Below are 17892 nucleotides of genomic sequence, written 5' to 3'. Positions count from 1 at the left end.
CGAGGTAAAAATGGCGGATCTTTCGAAATCCAACCCCGGCCTGAAATAGTAACGCAGCCAGCGAACAGCCTGTCGCTTTTTTTTTCTTCCTCTCTCACTCTTTGAGCCAACTGCGAACACTTCTGGTTTATTATGTGAAACAAAAACAAAAAACAGTTTCTTTGATCGCTTTCATCCAGGTGGCGAGAAAACAATCGGAGCAGTTGTGTGTGTGTGAGAGAGAGAGAGAAAGAGAGAGAGATATAGGTATAGAGTGTGTGTGTGCGGTGGGTTGGGTTCATACGTGCGTTTGGGAGGATTAATGTTGAGCAGACTGCAGCAGGACAAAGATGATCGCTGCGGCCTAGCTGACCCAGGATCAGCTGTCAGGCTGTGGAAGATTTGTGGAACTTAAATGTGACTCATTGATCAAATATCACGTGCTTACTGATCATTAATACACAGGTACCTGCATAAAGTTAAAAAATATACAGCTTTAACTGCCTTGCTTGTTAGTTTATTTTTTGTGTGCAACGGTTATTGTTCAGTAATGCATATGTATTAGTTATGTAGAGCAAATGGAGAGCGATGCACCATAAATACATACTTTTAAGCAAATTGTAAATCTTGTTTATTGCAATTAAATGCATGAACTGTATGTAAAATAAACATTGTCTGTGTGCATCAGGCACCACGATGCATTTGGTGCAGTAAATGCATATTTCTCCTGAATCTGTTTGAAATAAGTGCGTTTCAATGATTTTAAAATAATGATATTTAATATGTATTTAAAGCTTCCAATGTATTAAGCAACCATTTTTGTATACTTATTTAATTGCTCTTTTGTGATCAACAGAGAGCTGAGACTTTAAAAGCATGGACGTGGTGTCGCCAGAGCTCAACAGCCTCCTTCCTGATGAGATCATGGACACGGAGGCCATAGAGGACGTCCCTCACTCCCAACCAGACGGCAGCGCGGTCCAGCCGGAACCCAGCGATGACGCGCCGGTCCCGATGGAGACGGAGACGGATACGCCCATGGCGTCGGAACATTTGAGCCTATGTTCAAACGCCACTTCGGTAGAACACACCAAGGCTCTCGCCACCGTCACAGCACTCGGCATCAGCTCCGGAAGTCAGCTTCCCGTCTCACTTTCCAGCACATCGCCATCCCTTCTCACCCTCAAACCGGCCATGGCTACTTCCATAGCCATGACCAAAACTACAGATAGTTTGTCCGGGACTAGTTTTTCCACGAGTGGGTTACAGAGGCTCACGGCTCCGTTTACTATCTCTGCCGCAAACCACCAGATCATTCTCAACAAGGTGGCCTCATCTCAAGCCACGGAAGCAGCAAAGTCCGCGGGTATCTCGCCCCAGGTCATCAAGCAGGAAGGACAAAAACTTTTGGTTACAACCTTAGGAAAGCCGGGGCAACATATGGTGTTGCAGTTACCACACACGGTCGGCAAGCCGGTCCTTTCACAGACTTTAGGAGACAACAAATCTCAAGCGACGCAGTTTAAAGTGGTGACGATCGGTGGGAGGTCGGAGCTGAAGCCGTTGTTGGGAGGTGCTGGGAACCAGTTGACCACATTACAGGCCCAGCAGCTGAAGACCGTACAGGTAACATTGATTTTTTTGTATTATTGCGCGACATTTAAACACAACCAATTTAAATATTTGGAAGCATTTGATAACGTGCCACATTTTAGTGTTAAATGAAACAAATTTAAAATGCAACTTATAGCTTTGGCCGCCAATAAAACTGCCCGCTGTTAACGAACTATTCTCTATAAAACATTGAAATAAAAACATAACTGGCTTTGTTAGATGTGACTTCCATCTATTGGCCTGTCCAACAAGTACATGTTTATGTTAAAATAAACATTCACATAATTAGTTGTCAGATATCAGTTTGCCCTCTTATTGACAAAATGGACAAAAACAGATATTTGAATAATCGATCACCAATTTTCCTCTAAATTGAAGGTGTTGTCAGGTAGATAAACTATTGATGCACAGATCTGAAGCGGTGGCGCTGAAATTATTATAAATGCACATCAATCTGAATGAATATCTCCACAGATTGCAACAAAAACACCAGGAACCTCAGCTGCACCAATCAAGTTTATCATCACAAAAACAGTCAACAGCAAAGGTCTAAATCCTCAGACGACGGTGTCTCCTGTTATTGCCGGTGAGTTTATTTGCATTATTGTTTTGTGATGATTGGACACTGACAACTGTGAGGAGTACATACAGTATTTTTTGTTTACCTTTTTTTTCCAATTCCATTTCAGCTGTAATTTCGCCAATGTTTCCTCAAATCTTGTGCCATGTGTTTTTGTAGGTCGGGTCCTGACACAGACTTCCCCGGGGATTCCCTCGAGGACCATCACGCTGTCTGAGCCTCACAATTCTAACATGCAAAGTATCTCTGGGAAAAAGATTGCTATTTCGCCCCTTAAGAGTCCCAGCAAGGTAAAACCCAACACACATGCCGAGCGCGTTTGCACCTACACGGAATCTGGCTTGGTGATCGGTGCGAGACAGTAAACACAGTGCAATAGTATCGGACTTAATTTAATGCTAAACAAACTAATCAAGAGCATGTTAAAACAAGTCTGTTTTTAAAGTGTCATGTATGTTTAAGTTCTAGTATATTTAAGAGACTTTTCTCTTATGTTGGTGAAGTTTTTCCCACTAGAAATATCATCACCGCAGTTTTGGTTGTAACATTTTGAGTTGTTGAAGCAATAACCTTAACAATGTCCCATTAAAGAGTCAGTCAGCCAGTGCTCCCAGTCGCAGAGCCCTGGAGCTGGCACACCTACACACAGCAAACCATTATGATATGATGCCGTCCGTTTTTTAATTTTTTTTAAATACTGTGATCTTTGGTCGTATCGCCCAGCACCTCCAGCTTCACAACACCCCTAGTGTAAGCAGTTATGTGAGTTGATATGTGTGGCATGAGATGTTCATCTATCAGGCGTTCCATCAGCTCGGTAGTCAGACGGCTCTCTCCCCTTGTTCGTCTCCACCAGGTGACGGTGGTGTCCGTGGCTTCCCCGAACGCCAACGCCTCTCAGAAGTCGCTGACGCTGCCGGTCAACGTAACACTCGGCCAGCAGATCCTCACAGTCCAGCAGTCCACATCTGGATCTCCAGTCAAGCTGACCACCGGCCAACCCACGGCACAGGTACGATCAGCTGGTCCCGTTTATTGTCAGCATGGATGGGTGAAACCGGTCTGTTCTGGATTTGAAACGGATGACAGGGAAGCGTGTGCCGTGTGCTATCTGTCAATGAATTTATTCAAATGAACTCTTTTTTAAAATATTTTATAGTGACCATATTTATTTTACTGTCAAATAAAAGCAGCAAATCCTCTCTTCTGGGCGTCTGTATCCAGAGAATATTTGGCTCGCCGTTTGTTTTTAAAGTGACGGAGTTAATCATTAATCCATCTATTAATTGACATCTATTTTTGGCGCTACTTGTATGTTTACACTGTGGTTCAGCCGTAGATAAAGAAGTGTGCCACACGGCGTACAGCTTGCACATGACGGCAGCACAATCAAGGGTTCACGTGAAAAAAATGACAAAATAATTGGTTTGTTTGTTGCCTTAAATTAGATTTAAGTGATCAAACAGGTGTCTGCTTTCTGCTTTATTTGTTTTACATTGTGCATTGAAATTGTCTCCGTACTGCGATGAGACTGTATCTTGTTTACAGAGCATAACTTGTATTATGTGCAATCTAACGCTGGTCTTCATGAGGGTCCTCATTCCATTAAAAATGGATGTAGTTGCTCTCGTCATGCTTAGATTTAACTCACCTCACACATACCTTAAAGGACTTTGGACTTAACTTTTGTCAAACCTTTTCCCCAGAATATAAAATCCATGCAGTCCGTGACCTTGGGTGGAGTCGGCGGCTCCCAGTTCAAGACCATCATCCCGCTGGGCGGCCAGCCGAACGTGCAGCAGATCCAGGTCCCGGGCAGCCGGTTCCACTACGTCCGGCTCGTCACGGCAACCACGGCGAGCAGCTCGGGGCATCCCAGTGGTCCCAGCACCAGCTCCATACAGACAGGTGACCTTCCTGATGGTTTCTCTGGTAACGACGGAGGGATGGAAGCTCTTCTGCTGCAACTTAACGCGTCTTAATGTCCCACAGCGAAGCCCATGGTGGTCAGCGCCGGAGCCGCTCGGATGTCCGTTCCCATCATCCCAGCACAGAGCGTCAAACAGGTAGCTGCTGGTTTTATGTCTGGGAATCGACACAATGTTATATTACTGTAATATCAAACGTGGGGATTTATTACTGCAGGTTACGCACGTTTGTCAACATGTTTTATCTCAGAAGATAAAGTTTCTTTTACTTCTCACACACAGAGAGAAAATCACTGGTGTGTAACTGGTGTGTCTTATGTTTTTTTTAAACCACGACGACTCGGTTAACCCTGACATCCCGAATAGCGATCTCAATGCTTCATATAATAAATATCGATACTCTGCTTTCACGTATTGTCGAACGTCTCCTGAGCTGCGTTCATGGATTGTATTTCCTGCAGATGGTGCCGAAGCCCTTAACGTCGACCCTCGCCACCACTCAGACTCAGCAGCGCCTCATCATGCCGGCCACGCCGCTACCGCAGATCCAGCCCAACTTCACCAACCTGCCTCCTGGCACCGTTCTGGCTCCCGCTCCAGGAGGAGGGAACGTGGGCTACGCAGTGGTGCCGGCGCAATACGTCACACAGGTGAGCAGGGAAGCCCACACACACACACACACACACACCTCCGAAACCTGGGGCTGAACAGGAACCGGTTCTAAAGTAGGAGTGCATTTCGGAGTTAGTGCTACTAGTACTTTGTGAGTGAGAGAGTGAGAGCATTTGATGTCACCACAAGATGAGGGAATTTGTGAACTTCTTGTGTCGCTGCTCAAGAAAGACTGTTTGTTTAAAAACAAGAACAACAGAGCCACGTCGAATCTTTTCTTAGTTACTTGTTTTCCCACAAAATAATCAAAAAGAACCGATAGGTGTATTGATAAGGAACCGAACCGATAAGCAATATCGATCAGAGTACTACTATCGATACCCGTCCCTACAGGTTAGTGGTGTGTTTGAGTAGTTGTGTTTTTTTTGTATTCACTGCTCTTTGATGTTCATGCTTTGAGAGTTTTCTGCTCTCGCTCTCTCCTGTAGCTCCAGCAGACGCCATTCGTGACCCTCGCCAGCAGCTCTGGCTTCCCCGCGGCCGCTGGTATCCAGACTCAGGCCAGATTGCCACTCAATGGGTAATGAAGACACTTCTGATGTCATTGGGGGACAAACCGACCTAATCGTTTGTTTTCTTTTATTCAAAAAGAATGTTTTAAAGACAATCGCGTGAGCTGACTGGAAAACATTCTTGCCTACTTGGAAAACCGGCATGATATATTTAATAGTCTGTATTTGCCAAAACGCTAATGTGATAGTATAGTTACTCTTTTAACTATAAATTGTTGCCTTTAGCCGTAATGCAAATAATGAAAGGACTATTTAACTGGTTATAACACGTGACCTCTATATGACCTCCATGAGTAAAAGATTGGCTTCTCTTGATGCCCGTCGTCGGGTCCGATTCCCCGTGACATTAGGCGAAGTGATTTATGGCGGAGAGGCGATTGAGCGACCCTTGTGTTGTAAAGACCCCGCTGCAGTAAAATGAGAGGTTTTCTAAAAGAGAGTCTGGCAGCTGCAGATCTTTACGACAGGAGGCGGTGGTCCCCGTGGAAACACTTCCGCCTTTGTCCACAGGGGACGCCAAAACTAACTCAAATGAACATGAAGGTTCCTTGTACTTTTATAAAATACCCATTCTTCACATGCACCACCCTTCCCTAATCTCTCTTTCCCCACCTTTCCTATCTCCTTCTGTCAATTAAAAAGCTCATCCCATTTAAAATAAATACATTCACAAAAATGTAAGCACTTTTATGAATTTCGCTATGTGATTGGTTGAACATGCTTTGCTTTAACTGTAATCTAAGCATTGTATTTCTTGGCTCACAGCTTGTCAACAGCAGAAACGACCTCAAGACCGAGGAAACCGTGCAACTGCACCAAGTCACAGTGCCTCAAACTGTAAGTATGATTTAGACCCGTTGACTGTTTTACATTATTATGACTCTGTCTGTCCACCTCTGTTTGTGTTTGAGGAGCACTATCTTGTGTTTTCCCTTCAGATACTGCGACTGCTTTGCAAACGGGGAGTTCTGCAATAATTGTAACTGCAATAACTGCTTCAATAACCTGGAACACGAAACGGAGCGTCTCAAAGCTATAAAGGTGAGTTTGGATGTTTGTGAGATGTGTTGTTGGGGTTTGTGTTCCTGTCACACGGATGAGTCCTAGTTGGAAATGAGTTTTTTCTTTTTTACCAGACGTGTCTGGACCGAAACCCAGAGGCCTTCAAACCCAAAATTGGAAAAGGCAAAGAGGGAGAGTCAGACCGCCGACACAGCAAAGGCTGCAACTGCAAGCGGTCGGGCTGCCTGAAGAACTACTGCGAGTGTTACGAGGTGAGCTCTCCTTCACCGCATCGCTGTTTGCAAGAGCCGCTTTTTATTCAAATTTAAACCCGTTATTCACACGTGTGCATTTCTTTTTCGTTTCCCCTCCGAAGGCGAAGATCATGTGCTCGTCCATCTGCAAGTGCATCGGCTGCAAGAACTTCGAGGAGAGCCCGGAGAGGAAGACTCTGATGCACTTGGCCGACGCCGCGGAAGTGAGGGTGCTGCAGCAAACCGCCGCTAAGACCAAGCTGTCGTCACAGATCTCAGACCTGCTCATGAGGACGACGCCCGTCATCTCGAGCGGAGGCGGGAGGTACGGTGACGCTTTTCTCTACGACGACAATAAGTTCCAGGAGCACTTGAAGACTAATCGTTTGCGTTACGATAAGGATGATGAATTTAAGTTAATTTGATGAGTTTGGTTTGTCTCAGTCTGTGTAGTCGCAGTATTTTTGGGCTCCAGCTGTCATCAGAAGAGATGGAAACGTGACACCCTGGGGAACGCGCTCATTTTCATCACTTTTCCAGCGCGAATTTGTCGAAACCGTAACATTTTCTCCTGTTTTCTAATGTTTAGCCGACGTGTTCGTGAGGACAATAAACAGAACGTTATACTCGTCTACCGGTAAAAGGAAAACCGTCTTATCGCCTATTTTTAGCAAGTATTTAAATGCTGATTTTGGTGGAAAAAAGGTTTATCTCCTCTTATAATAAAAATAATCAAATAATGACTTTTAAAACTTGCCATCAGCTCTTGGTCGCCATGATTAGTCACTTTTTATTTTGAGTAGATGCTATGCAGTTAGGTGTCAGCTTAAAAATGAAAACGTGTTGAAAAGAAAAAAGCTTTAATGCAGAAACCAAACGCAATTATTTCATAGGACGGGTTATCTTATGCTTCACAGAATTTGAATCTTGCATGTTATCAGTCAACGTGTCCACCCTCATGTCATTGTATACAAAACACAAAAGTGTTGATTTTCACAAAAGGTTCACTGAACTCTTAACATGTCCTAATTCGAATGCATTGAACTTCTTTCTTCACTGGGCTCGTTTAAAAGGTGATAAAGTAGTCTATGAATGTGAGATGTGCGTTTACGGTAAATTACAATTCCTCCTGGGCAGAGTGAAGGTTGGTTTGTGGCTTTTTGCCCGTTTCACTCGGTTAATTTTGTTTGCACGCCCTCTGGTGTTTTGCAGAATAATGCAACGAAGCATAAACCCCTTTGTGCATGCTCGTAGCTCGTAGCTCGTAGCTCGTAGCTCGCTGCAGTCCAATCAGAGCTTTACTGTCAATCCCGACCAGATGAGAACGTGAAGGATGTTGTGTTTTCTAATGGAAGGCCCCGCTCTGCTTCACCCGCAGGTTGCCGTACACGTTCGTGACAAAGGAGGTGCTGGAAGCGACGTGCGAGTGCCTGCTGGAGCAGGCCAAGAAGGCCGAGCAGGCTCACCAGCCTCAGGTGGAGGCGGAGAGGATGATCCTGGAGGAGTTCGGACACTGCCTCATGAGGATAATCAGCTCCGCGGGGAAAGCCAAAGCCGACTGCGCCTCCATCAACTGCTAGGCCGGGCACTGTGGCGATCTCCACCCTCTGACTGAACCCCCTGCTGCGTGGGCGGGGTGGGGGCCGGGAGGCAACGGATCACTCTCCGTCTCGGACCCCCGGGGTCTCTCGCTCTCTCCTGCAGGGAAACGGGTCGTCCCTCATCAAAAAGGCGGAAAAATGGCCTGAAAGTAGATTCCTCCCACCCCCCTTTGCCTCGGACAAGCTGAGGCCAGCTGGAATAACGAACACGGAAACGGACGTTTGCAAACGGACGGAGCTCATCGCCTCCGATGGACCTTCAACGCCGTTCTCCGACTCACTCGCCTGGCTGTGATGGACAGAAACGGCTGAACAAGGTAGTGCTGAGCAGGGATTTCTTCACTTTATTTCCCCCACAGGGCTCTTATCAAATCTGTTTGTTTTTCTTCCATTTTTTTTTTATTTTTTTGTTTGCCCCTTACACATCTGTAATTTGTATGTAATCATTTGTGCTTACAGTAGAGAAACGGTATCTTTTTATATTTATTTTGACACGTATAAATGTGTGGCTTCTAGTGCAGCGAACTGTTAATTATTAACCGAGGCTAGGCGACGTTCTTTTTCCATGAAAACGAGTAGAAATGCACACACATGGTGAATGCATTATTTACACACACACACACACACAGCACTGCTCACAGTAGCTTAAAGATGGCCGGGTCGGTGGAGGTACGCGTTTCTTCTGGCGCTGCTTTCGGTTACCTGCGTTTTTAAAACACAATGACTGGAAGAACAATGAAGACCTATAGGACGGTGTTACCAAATGGAGGTGAGCCGGTTAATGTGTCACAGAGCAGATCACGGAGACCCGTCCGACGCCACGGGGTCACGAATGAAGAGCAAACCAGGGAGATGACTTCCGTTTTTGACGTTTCACAGCAGGAAAAGCACAGCGGCCATTGATGACGTTTTCTTTTGCCTGTTCGAAATCTCGATATTGTGTTTGGGCGCCAATATCCAACAACAGAACTACTAGTCATGACATCGAACAGCTCACTTTTCTGATTGGGTGGGTGGGCCACGTAATCTGACATTTACACGCGGCCACCTTTTTATGTCAGCGACGGGGTGCAACACTATGAATGAATGTCTTCCAGGAGAGAGAATGCACACCGTTATTCTCTAAAAACAATGTTGAGGCTGTGCTGTCTGGGCTTTTAACTCGGTGAGGCCGTTCACAACATCTGTAAACTCCATTTCTGATGGACAAATCGTCCAGTGAAAGAAAAATTCTACGTAAAAACAAAAATCCCCAAAAGCTATTTCCTCACTTAGCCTTCTTATTGAAGGTAATCCGGTTCTACATGAACAGTTTGGGTTATTTCAAATTACAAATTAAGTTGTGCTTCTCACAAGCTTGACATGGTTTTTTACTGTTAAACTCTTAAATTGTGACATTTGGAATACAACAAACTTGAGCTTCGCTGCTTATAAAGTCGTGACGGAGCTTTAACTTTGAATTGTTTTGTCATTTTTCATGCAAAAGTTAAAGTTGCTGGTTTAAAGCTCCTCAAATTTGATGCTTATTGGCGTCATATCTGATCGTATCTTTGGGTTTTGACAAAAAAAATAAAGAAATGAGCTCGTCGATTGCATAATTTTAGGATTTATGACATTATAGCGTCATCTTTCACTATTCTGCTTCAAACCGGTGAGAAGAAGAGACGCTCAGACTAAACAAACACATCCGTCATGTGACTGAAACTGTTCAAACTTTGGCAAAGAACAACGAGTTCACTTTTCCTCAAAGCGACAGGCCGATTGAGAGCATAAGTGTTGGGGACTTTTTAAGATTTCCGCATTGTTCATGTTATTATTTGCATCTGTGCTTTTCCTCCTGTGATGCGTCAGAATATCTGCTGTGTAAAATGTCTGGTTTCCACTGAAACTCACGAGCATCTTGTTGGGAAGCAGTGTGACTCTAAAATGTCCAAAAGTATGCAAAACATTACCGAGAGAAAGGTGCATTCTGAGTAGGAAGATATGATTCTTTCTGCAAACGTCACACACATGAAGGTTGGTTTTCTCGGTTTGTGCCTGAGACGAAGATTTTTTTATTCTAATTTTACTGGAATATGTAAAATAATAACATAAAAGGCACAATTACCCCACTTAGACCCTTTTTTTGTTGTAATTATGTAATGTTCACCCACTTAGTTGATTTTCATTTACACTAATTAATTTATATTGACTGCTCCTGATAGTACTTCAACTGATAGAAACCAACCATGCCGCCTGTTCAGCAAGACGTTTACTAACCACACGAGTGTCGGCTGAACACACGCCCTCCTGACTTTGGAACAGTAATTAAACTATGTAATTGTTTTAAGCTGAAAATGTGTCTGCGTTCCTTTTTAATGTATTGAATTGCCTTTTATTTATTATTTCAGAGTTTATTTAACGATGAAATAAAAAGCATTTTGCAGTTAAAAAGGCTGATATGTCCCTCGGTACGTGGTGCAGACCAAAAACAGATTTATTTTGGACTTAAATTCATCAGGTGGACAGCAAGACGACTAATAAATGATCAATGTGGACATTTTTCAAAAGGACTCGCCATCGATAAAACATCTGTTGCAAGGTGAATATAGAGCTGAGCCTGTAACTCATTTATAAGAGTTTGTGTTGAGTTTAAAACCTTAAAATAGGTTATGTGAGGTTGTGCTTAACATGCTGATGTTAAGCAGATCAGTGTGGTATATTTAATTATTATCGTACTTGCTGTCGTTCTCCAATTTATTCTGTTATTAGCTGACATTAAAGTGGGCTGAGTCGACTAAACCGTTGTTTTAGCGCCACTCTGCCGATTCACAGAGGACCGAAATATATAGAGAAAGTAAAAATATATACAAAGAGGTAGTTAAAGTATGTAAATTCGGTTAAAATTCAAATGTTCTACAGTAACGATACGTGTGTATATGTATGTGTGTGTGTGTGTGTGTGTGTGTGTGTGTGTGTGTGTGTGTGTGTGTATATATATATTTTTTTTTCCCATTATAGAAATATACACAGTTTATATAAATATATATTTGAGAGAGAGTAGTAGCACACCCTAACCAGTAGGTGGCGGTAATGCACTCATGGAGGCGAAACGTCACTACTTCTTCTTCGCTTCTTAAGAAGAAGCGAAGAAGAAGAAGAAGACGACGTAGAAGAAGAAGAAGAAGACGTGAAGAGCTCCGTAGCAGAAGTGGAGCAGCTATAGGTTCAGGATCCTGCTGGACGTTTTCTTCTCTTATATTAACAAAAAGAACATTTATATTCCGCTTAGGTAAGTAAATGACCTAATTAAATTCGTCATTGCGCTGTTATTGGTGATGAAGTGGTGCAGTTTAGACGGTTTTCCCGCTTTCGTAGGAAAGTGCCGCAGAGCACATGGTCCGGTAAGGACTGCGTGTTCACCAAACTCCTATTAAAACATGTAAGTTAGTTGTTTAGTGTGACATTGCTCAATGACCAAGATTCATGAGCCAACACGAATCAAACATTTTCTGAAGCTATAGCATCAACTCTTAAATTCTGCATACATTCTATATTTTATTTTTAAAAATCAAATAAATAACTGTGCAGCATTAAGATCCACCTTTTGATTGTTACAAATGTTTTGACAGATCAGCTGAAGAACACTGGTTCCAGTGACATGAGCAGCGTGGACCTGACATGCATGTATGTATTGCACTTCTGTTTATTATAAAGTGAAGCGAGAAGCCATCCCAATGATTATACCAATCACTACCCATCTGACCCATTCATATGTCTGGGGAAGATTATTCTTTGAACTTCTAAATGAGGGTTTTGGCATTAATTTTCCATCTGAAGAGCTGTTGCTGTGTGACTTTAACTTCGCCTAACATCTATCTGCATTGTTCATTGTTCTTTCAGGGTCGACCTGCTGAAGTGAAAGTGAGTTCTTCACAGGACTACATCTACCAAAAGCACTGGCCTGGAAGTTATTCATTACCAAATAAATACATATTGTGAAGTGAAGTTGATGTGTGTGGTGTTTTTTTTGGGAGGGGTGGTCTATCTGTCCATGTTTTATTACAGGTATGTTGACTATTAAACAAATCCTCATTTCACTCCCTGTACATTATCAGAATTGGGTCAGTAGTGGAAAATAATTAATAACATTTACTCAAATCCTGTATTTTACTTGCGTATCTCCATTTGAAGCTAATTCATACTAAAATATCAGGTAAATATTGTAGTGTTTTTCCTGTAAGATGAATGCTTGTACATACTTTAACTGAAAGTACATGTTTTAATGAAGGATGTAACATGAAATTAAGTGTTTTTACTTTAGTACTTTACTTGAGTTCTGAGTATTTCTACTTTTCTTTTTAAACCATTTTCAACCAAGTACAATATGCTGCATAAATGCAGGGGTTTTATATTCAACACAATAAGCAACATATCAAGAACAATAAAAGAAAGTAATTTAAACAACGGTTTAAATGAACGCACTATCAAATAAATAAAAGCATGCAGGGATTTATTACAATTTGCATTTAGCTTGTAAAGTGGGAGATTGTTCATCATATATTTATCTTAAGTACATAAAATCATTTATGTATACTTCAAAAATAATTATTAATCACAAATTCAATGTATCCACACTTATTTTAAATATTTTGAAAACAAAAATGTTCCGCATACTACTTCTAGCTTCTCTGGAATATGTTTTATAGTCAAATTAGATTTGTAAAAAAAAAGTAATGTTAGGCTAGTTAGCATGCTAGCAGGGTGAAACTGTAGCTAAGATAGTTAGCATGCTATCAGTGTAGAATGATAAACTATAGCAGTTTAGACCCCCACAGACTGTCAAATGACAATGCTATTACTCCGTTATCATATTAGTTATAACTATTATATTACTATTATTATTATTATGTTAACGGTTATTATACGCAGTCTATGGTGTAAGCGATGTAAACGTATAGCTAGCATGCTAGCAGGGGTTGGGGTAGCGCTGGACGTCCCCCCGGAAGTTGTCGTTCTTCTTCGTGGCAGGAGGACATAGTTCCTTAGTGCCACGTTGATGGAGCCTAGTGGGGACGTGGAGATCTGTCTGGAGTCTGTAGCCGGGACCCGGTAGCCTCCTTCTTCTTGTGTTTTCTTTTTTTAAATCACAAAGCAGAACCTACAAAAAGGGGAACCTGTACGGGTGGAGGAGCGTTTGTCACGTATCGTATGTGTGTGTTCCTGTGAGAGGGAGCAAAGAAGGGAAGGTAAGCCGCTTTAGAGGTGTAATAAGACCTGTGTGTAACTGTCTTCCCACTGTTATGTATCTCTGCAGACAGCTAGCGGGCTCTGTAGCTGGAGGACATGCTGTACCTGGGAAAGCATTTACAAAAAGTGACAATATACTTGCAGCCAAGCTAGCTTTCTGCACATTTAACTACAGACACTCCTTCCTTGTCATTGCTGTGTGGCTTTAAATGGTCCGTCAGCTGTTAGCGTGCAGCTAGCTTGTTCTGTACTTTATTTTTTTCTTCCTCATGTTAACCTTTGAGTGTATGAATGTACGCCGGCTGGTTCCTCCCTTTCTGGAGAGAGAGAGATAGATAGATCAACAATTTTGCTGCAACAATGCAGTGCACGAGTGGTGATTAGTGTCAAGTCAAAGTTCATGTAAATGCAGTGTTTATTCCAGTAGCAGGGCTGAATGGTGAAAATGCACAACTCAAAGGTTGTATATATAAGCCCTGTATTACTTGTTTATAAACCTGTCACATGCATTGACTAATTTTACTTGACTTCTTATCTTTAGAGTATATATTTACTTGCACTCAGTTCCAATTTATATCAATCAATGGAGACTAAATAACAGAAGCACCTCTCTGTTGAGTGCATTGCTATTTCCACAGCATCACAAACAACATCCTCCAAAATGTGCATTAAAAACATCTCTTTAAAACAAAACTGAACAATATAACTGTCATGAGTTGTGGATTTATTGCAAGTATGTTGTATTGTTGTATTGGACTGTACCTAGTGCAATATTCTTCTTTAGCTTAGCAAGGAAACAGTCAGGTAAACAAAGAGAACATTTTAAGTACTAAATGCATACATTGTGTACATTGGGAGTGGATCTTTTCACAGTAGTCAATGTTCATATGAGCATGCAAAAGTGTCGTTTTAAGACAAACCTGAAAAAACAAATAAAATGCATAAACATAATGTAAAGAATAATGCGTCCTCCGTTATCTGTGGTGACTCCTGCATGGAGAAACAACTAAATAAATGCACTGCAGAAGCCACATGGAGGGAAAAACTAAATGAGTGCACTTATTTGTCCCCCCAGGATGAAACTTAAAGAGATCAACCGCACAGCCATCCAGAGCTGGAGCCCTGCCCAGCACCACCCCATCTACCTGGCGACAGGTAAGAGCATGCAGCGAGCGCCTGCAGCGAGCGCCTGCACAGGCCGGCTGCTGCTGCTATCTGGCGTTTTCACTGGACATTATATAACTCTTGCCTTTCAGCCATCAGCGCGGCCTCTTTGGATTCAGAGAGTATGCACATTATTTGTTTGCCCCTCTTGGTCCAGAAAAAATGGTTCTGCAGTATACATTTATTTAGTTTATTTGGCATTATGAGAAGGAGGACACTGAATCACACACGCTTAAAAACAAAAGCAAAACAATTTGTGTTCTTAGATATAAATATGGCAAAGATGCTGGACTCTATATAGTAGTTTTAGTCTATTATTTGATTTTTATTTGAACATTTAATCATATGTTACCACTTTTTCTTTTTTTTTTTTTGGTATTTATCGGGGATGCAAACGGCATGTAAAAAAGTGCCATTTATTTTGTTTGCAATCACTTCCCATCATCTTCATTGTCTGCACCTGTCAAAATGTTATTGAACTCTCGTTTTCAAGTAAAATTTCCGTTTTATACTAGAAGTAAAATCTCCGCCAGTTTCTTATTAATCAATCCACATTTATTTAATATATATTTAAATGTTTAAATCTTGTATTTTTCTCTTAATTGTACGTTAAATGCTACAGTAAATATTAAGAGTTTCTCACAAATACAATTGACCTTTTTAAACATTATAATTACACATGTTTCTGCAGAAGATCACTGACCAAATGAAAGGATTTCTTAAAAATAATGTGCTTGCTGTAGTTAGGAGTAGATCTCTTGATGAATGAGTCTGTGTTACTCCTTAGTTTGACTCTTTGGAGCATTCTCAAGTGTAATATGTAGAAGTTGGAGCATCGTGCATTATGTGACACCAAATACTTCTGTGTTCTCTTTCTGCAGGAACGTCCGCCCAGCAGCTGGATGCCTCCTTCAGCACCAATGCCTCCTTGGAGTTTTTCGAGCTGGACTTGACTGACCCATCTCTGGACATGAAGTCATGTGGGAGCCTCTCCTCTTCTCACAGGTGCAACAAAGCTGCTGATGTTTTTCACTTTTTTTCTGTGTGCAGCTGTTCATCACTAACATTGTCCCACACACACACACACACACACACACACACACACACACACACACACACACACACACACACACACACACACACACACACACACACACACAGATATCACAAACTGGTGTGGGGTCCCTATGGAATGGATGAGGAAGGCCACCCATCTGGGGTTCTCATTGCTGGAGGCGAGAACGGCAACGTCATCCTCTACGACCCCGCAAAGATCATGGCGGGAGAGACCGACGTGATCATTGCTGAGAGTGACAAGCACACGGGGCCCGTGAGAGCTCTCGACGTCAACCCGTTCCAGGTAAGGTCCATTTACCTCCGGGGTCGCTGAGTCTAAATATCGAGGGCAGAGACTCATTTGGTGTTTATTTTTGCTCTCTCTCTTGCAGACAAACCTGGTTGCATCAGGTGGGAATGAGTCTGAAATCTATATCTGGGACATGAATAACTTTGGCTCTCCAATGACACCAGGACCTAAAACTCAGGTAGGTTTTCTTTACTCTACTTTGGATTAATTTTCCTTGAAAATCTCAATGACTCATTTGAATTTGCTGCATAATAATGTTTCTACAATTGAAATGACATGGTAGAACAAAATGTATACCATACCTTTCATACCTCTTTTACTAAATGAACCTAAAACACTGACTGAGGGAGATCCGGGGTGGATAATAACAAAAATAAGTATGAAACAAAATGTAAATCATGCCCTCTAAATGAAAGAAAAAAGTGCTTTGAATTGAAATGAAGATATCTAATCAATGCTGATCTATCAAGGGATCATTTCCACAGTCGAAACATGAAGTTCTTCTTTTTATATATCATTTGAATGATTTTTCAATCAAGTGAAATGTTTTTTTTCTGCATCATCTCATGCATGTATATGAATGAATGAATAAATGAATGAAAAAAAATATATATATCTATACTTTATTTATCCCCAAGGGGAAATTTGGTGTCGACGTAGCAGCAATTTACAGACAATATAAAACCAACAGGGATGAAAGATATACAATAACATAAACTTGTACAGTGAATCATCAGTCAGAGGATCTGGCAAGCGGTGACTTATTATAAATACATACATTACATACAACGTTTAACTGTGTTAATGAATGCATAATGAGAACAACATTTGTGTTTCTTGTCTGGAAGCCTCTGGAGGACATCGGCTGTGTGTCGTGGAACAGACAGGTGCAGCACATCCTGGCCTCTGCCAGCCCGAGCGGCAAAGCCTCAGTGTGGGACCTCCGCAAGAATGACCTCATCATTAAAGTTAGCGACCACAGCAACCGAGTACGTTGTTCCCTCTGCACTCAGACAACGTCTCAATTTGTGACTCAATCTTCTCTCAATCCTTTGTTGCGGTCCAATCGGCTTAAACCGTCGTCTCTGTTTGTGTTTGTTTTCAGATGCACTGCTCCGGTCTGGCTTGGAACCCAGAAGTCGCCACTCAGCTGATCTTGTCGTCGGAGGACGACCGGATGCCGGTCATCCAGATGTGGGACTTGCGCTTTGCCACCTCTCCTTTCAAGATTTTAGAGAACCACACACGGTAAACACACCTGGTCAATTTGGCGGCATAAAGCTTTCCTTTTGCGGCTTTAATAATCGCGTGTCGTTCACAAACAGAGGCGTTCTTTCCATCGACTGGAGCTTGGCCGATCCGGAGCTGCTCCTGAGCTGCGGGAAGGACAACAGGATCCTGTGCTGGAATCCAAACACAGCCGAGGTAAAAGTTTACTCTAAATGTTTTAAGAAAGAAACCCTCCCACCGATACAACGCTACATCCGAACGACTTTGTTTTCTTTTTTAAATGCATAACTTTTGCCACGTTGAGGCCCAGCGTGCTCACTACTCGCTGCTGACGCTGCTTCAGTTTGAGAACGCCAGGGTGGCTGAACTGGATTTAGACGACTTGAAAGAAAAGGACAATTCTTGTTCGCGTGAATGTAATTAAGCTTAAACGTAAACCTGTTTTGTGACTTTGTCCCTGCAGCTATTTTCTGCAGAGGAGTTTGAGTCCAAAGATCCCAAAACACTGTCTGAGACACTCGTAGCATTTCATTCATGTGTGTGTTTTGTGTCGTCTTCATGACTAAAAGGTTAAATTCTACCTCTAGTTTCTTTTAGGCAGAGGAGAGAAAGTATCCTCGCCAGCAGGGACGGAGGTTTCTGCTGGCGCTCCAGACATAAATGTTCTCTCAAGAGCCTGAATCATTTCCCCTCAGGCAGCAACGCCACGCCTACGTTTCGTAAAAACATAATCTATAACGTTAGCTGCCGGCGTCCGCACT

At 42.4% G+C, this 17892-nt stretch overlaps 2 protein-coding genes and 1 long non-coding RNA gene across 3 annotated transcripts in view; all 3 read left to right on the top strand.

Moving 5' to 3' along the window:
* Window positions 1-855: 855 nt before the first annotated feature.
* Window positions 856-8121, top strand: lin54 (lin-54 DREAM MuvB core complex component; the record flags this gene model as incomplete). Its single annotated transcript, XM_079234698.1, has 13 exons — window positions 856-1605; window positions 2068-2179; window positions 2333-2463; window positions 3030-3185; window positions 3880-4081; window positions 4166-4239; window positions 4563-4751; window positions 5202-5293; window positions 6051-6122; window positions 6224-6326; window positions 6422-6559; window positions 6664-6866; window positions 7920-8121. The coding sequence occupies 13 exons, from the start codon at window positions 856-858 to the stop codon at window positions 8119-8121; spliced, it is 2424 nt and encodes an 807-aa protein (XP_079090824.1).
* Window positions 8122-11306: 3185 nt separating this feature from the next.
* LOC306751236 lies at window positions 11307-12129 on the top strand. Its single transcript, XR_013771208.1, has 3 exons — window positions 11307-11413; window positions 11754-11808; window positions 12025-12129. It is a non-coding gene; the product is annotated as an uncharacterized lncRNA (long non-coding RNA).
* Window positions 12130-13309: 1180 nt separating this feature from the next.
* Window positions 13310-17892, top strand: part of sec31a (SEC31 homolog A, COPII coat complex component) — an 18337-nt gene continuing 13754 nt past the window's right edge. The window contains exons 1-8 of the mRNA XM_079235009.1: window positions 13310-13370; window positions 14447-14526; window positions 15417-15540; window positions 15697-15895; window positions 15984-16079; window positions 16750-16890; window positions 17007-17149; window positions 17227-17326. Coding sequence (XP_079091135.1) covers window positions 14448-14526; window positions 15417-15540; window positions 15697-15895; window positions 15984-16079; window positions 16750-16890; window positions 17007-17149; window positions 17227-17326 — 882 coding nt within the window. The 5' untranslated portion in view covers window positions 13310-13370; window position 14447. The remainder of the gene's footprint in view (window positions 13371-14446; window positions 14527-15416; window positions 15541-15696; window positions 15896-15983; window positions 16080-16749; window positions 16891-17006; window positions 17150-17226; window positions 17327-17892) is intronic.

This window comes from Taurulus bubalis (genome assembly GCF_910589615.1).
Source record: "Taurulus bubalis genome assembly, chromosome: 19".
Lineage (NCBI taxonomy): Eukaryota > Metazoa > Chordata > Actinopteri > Perciformes > Cottidae > Taurulus > Taurulus bubalis.
The sequence above is the reverse complement of the archived record's forward strand: the minus strand, read 5'-3'. Positions and strand labels throughout refer to the sequence as shown.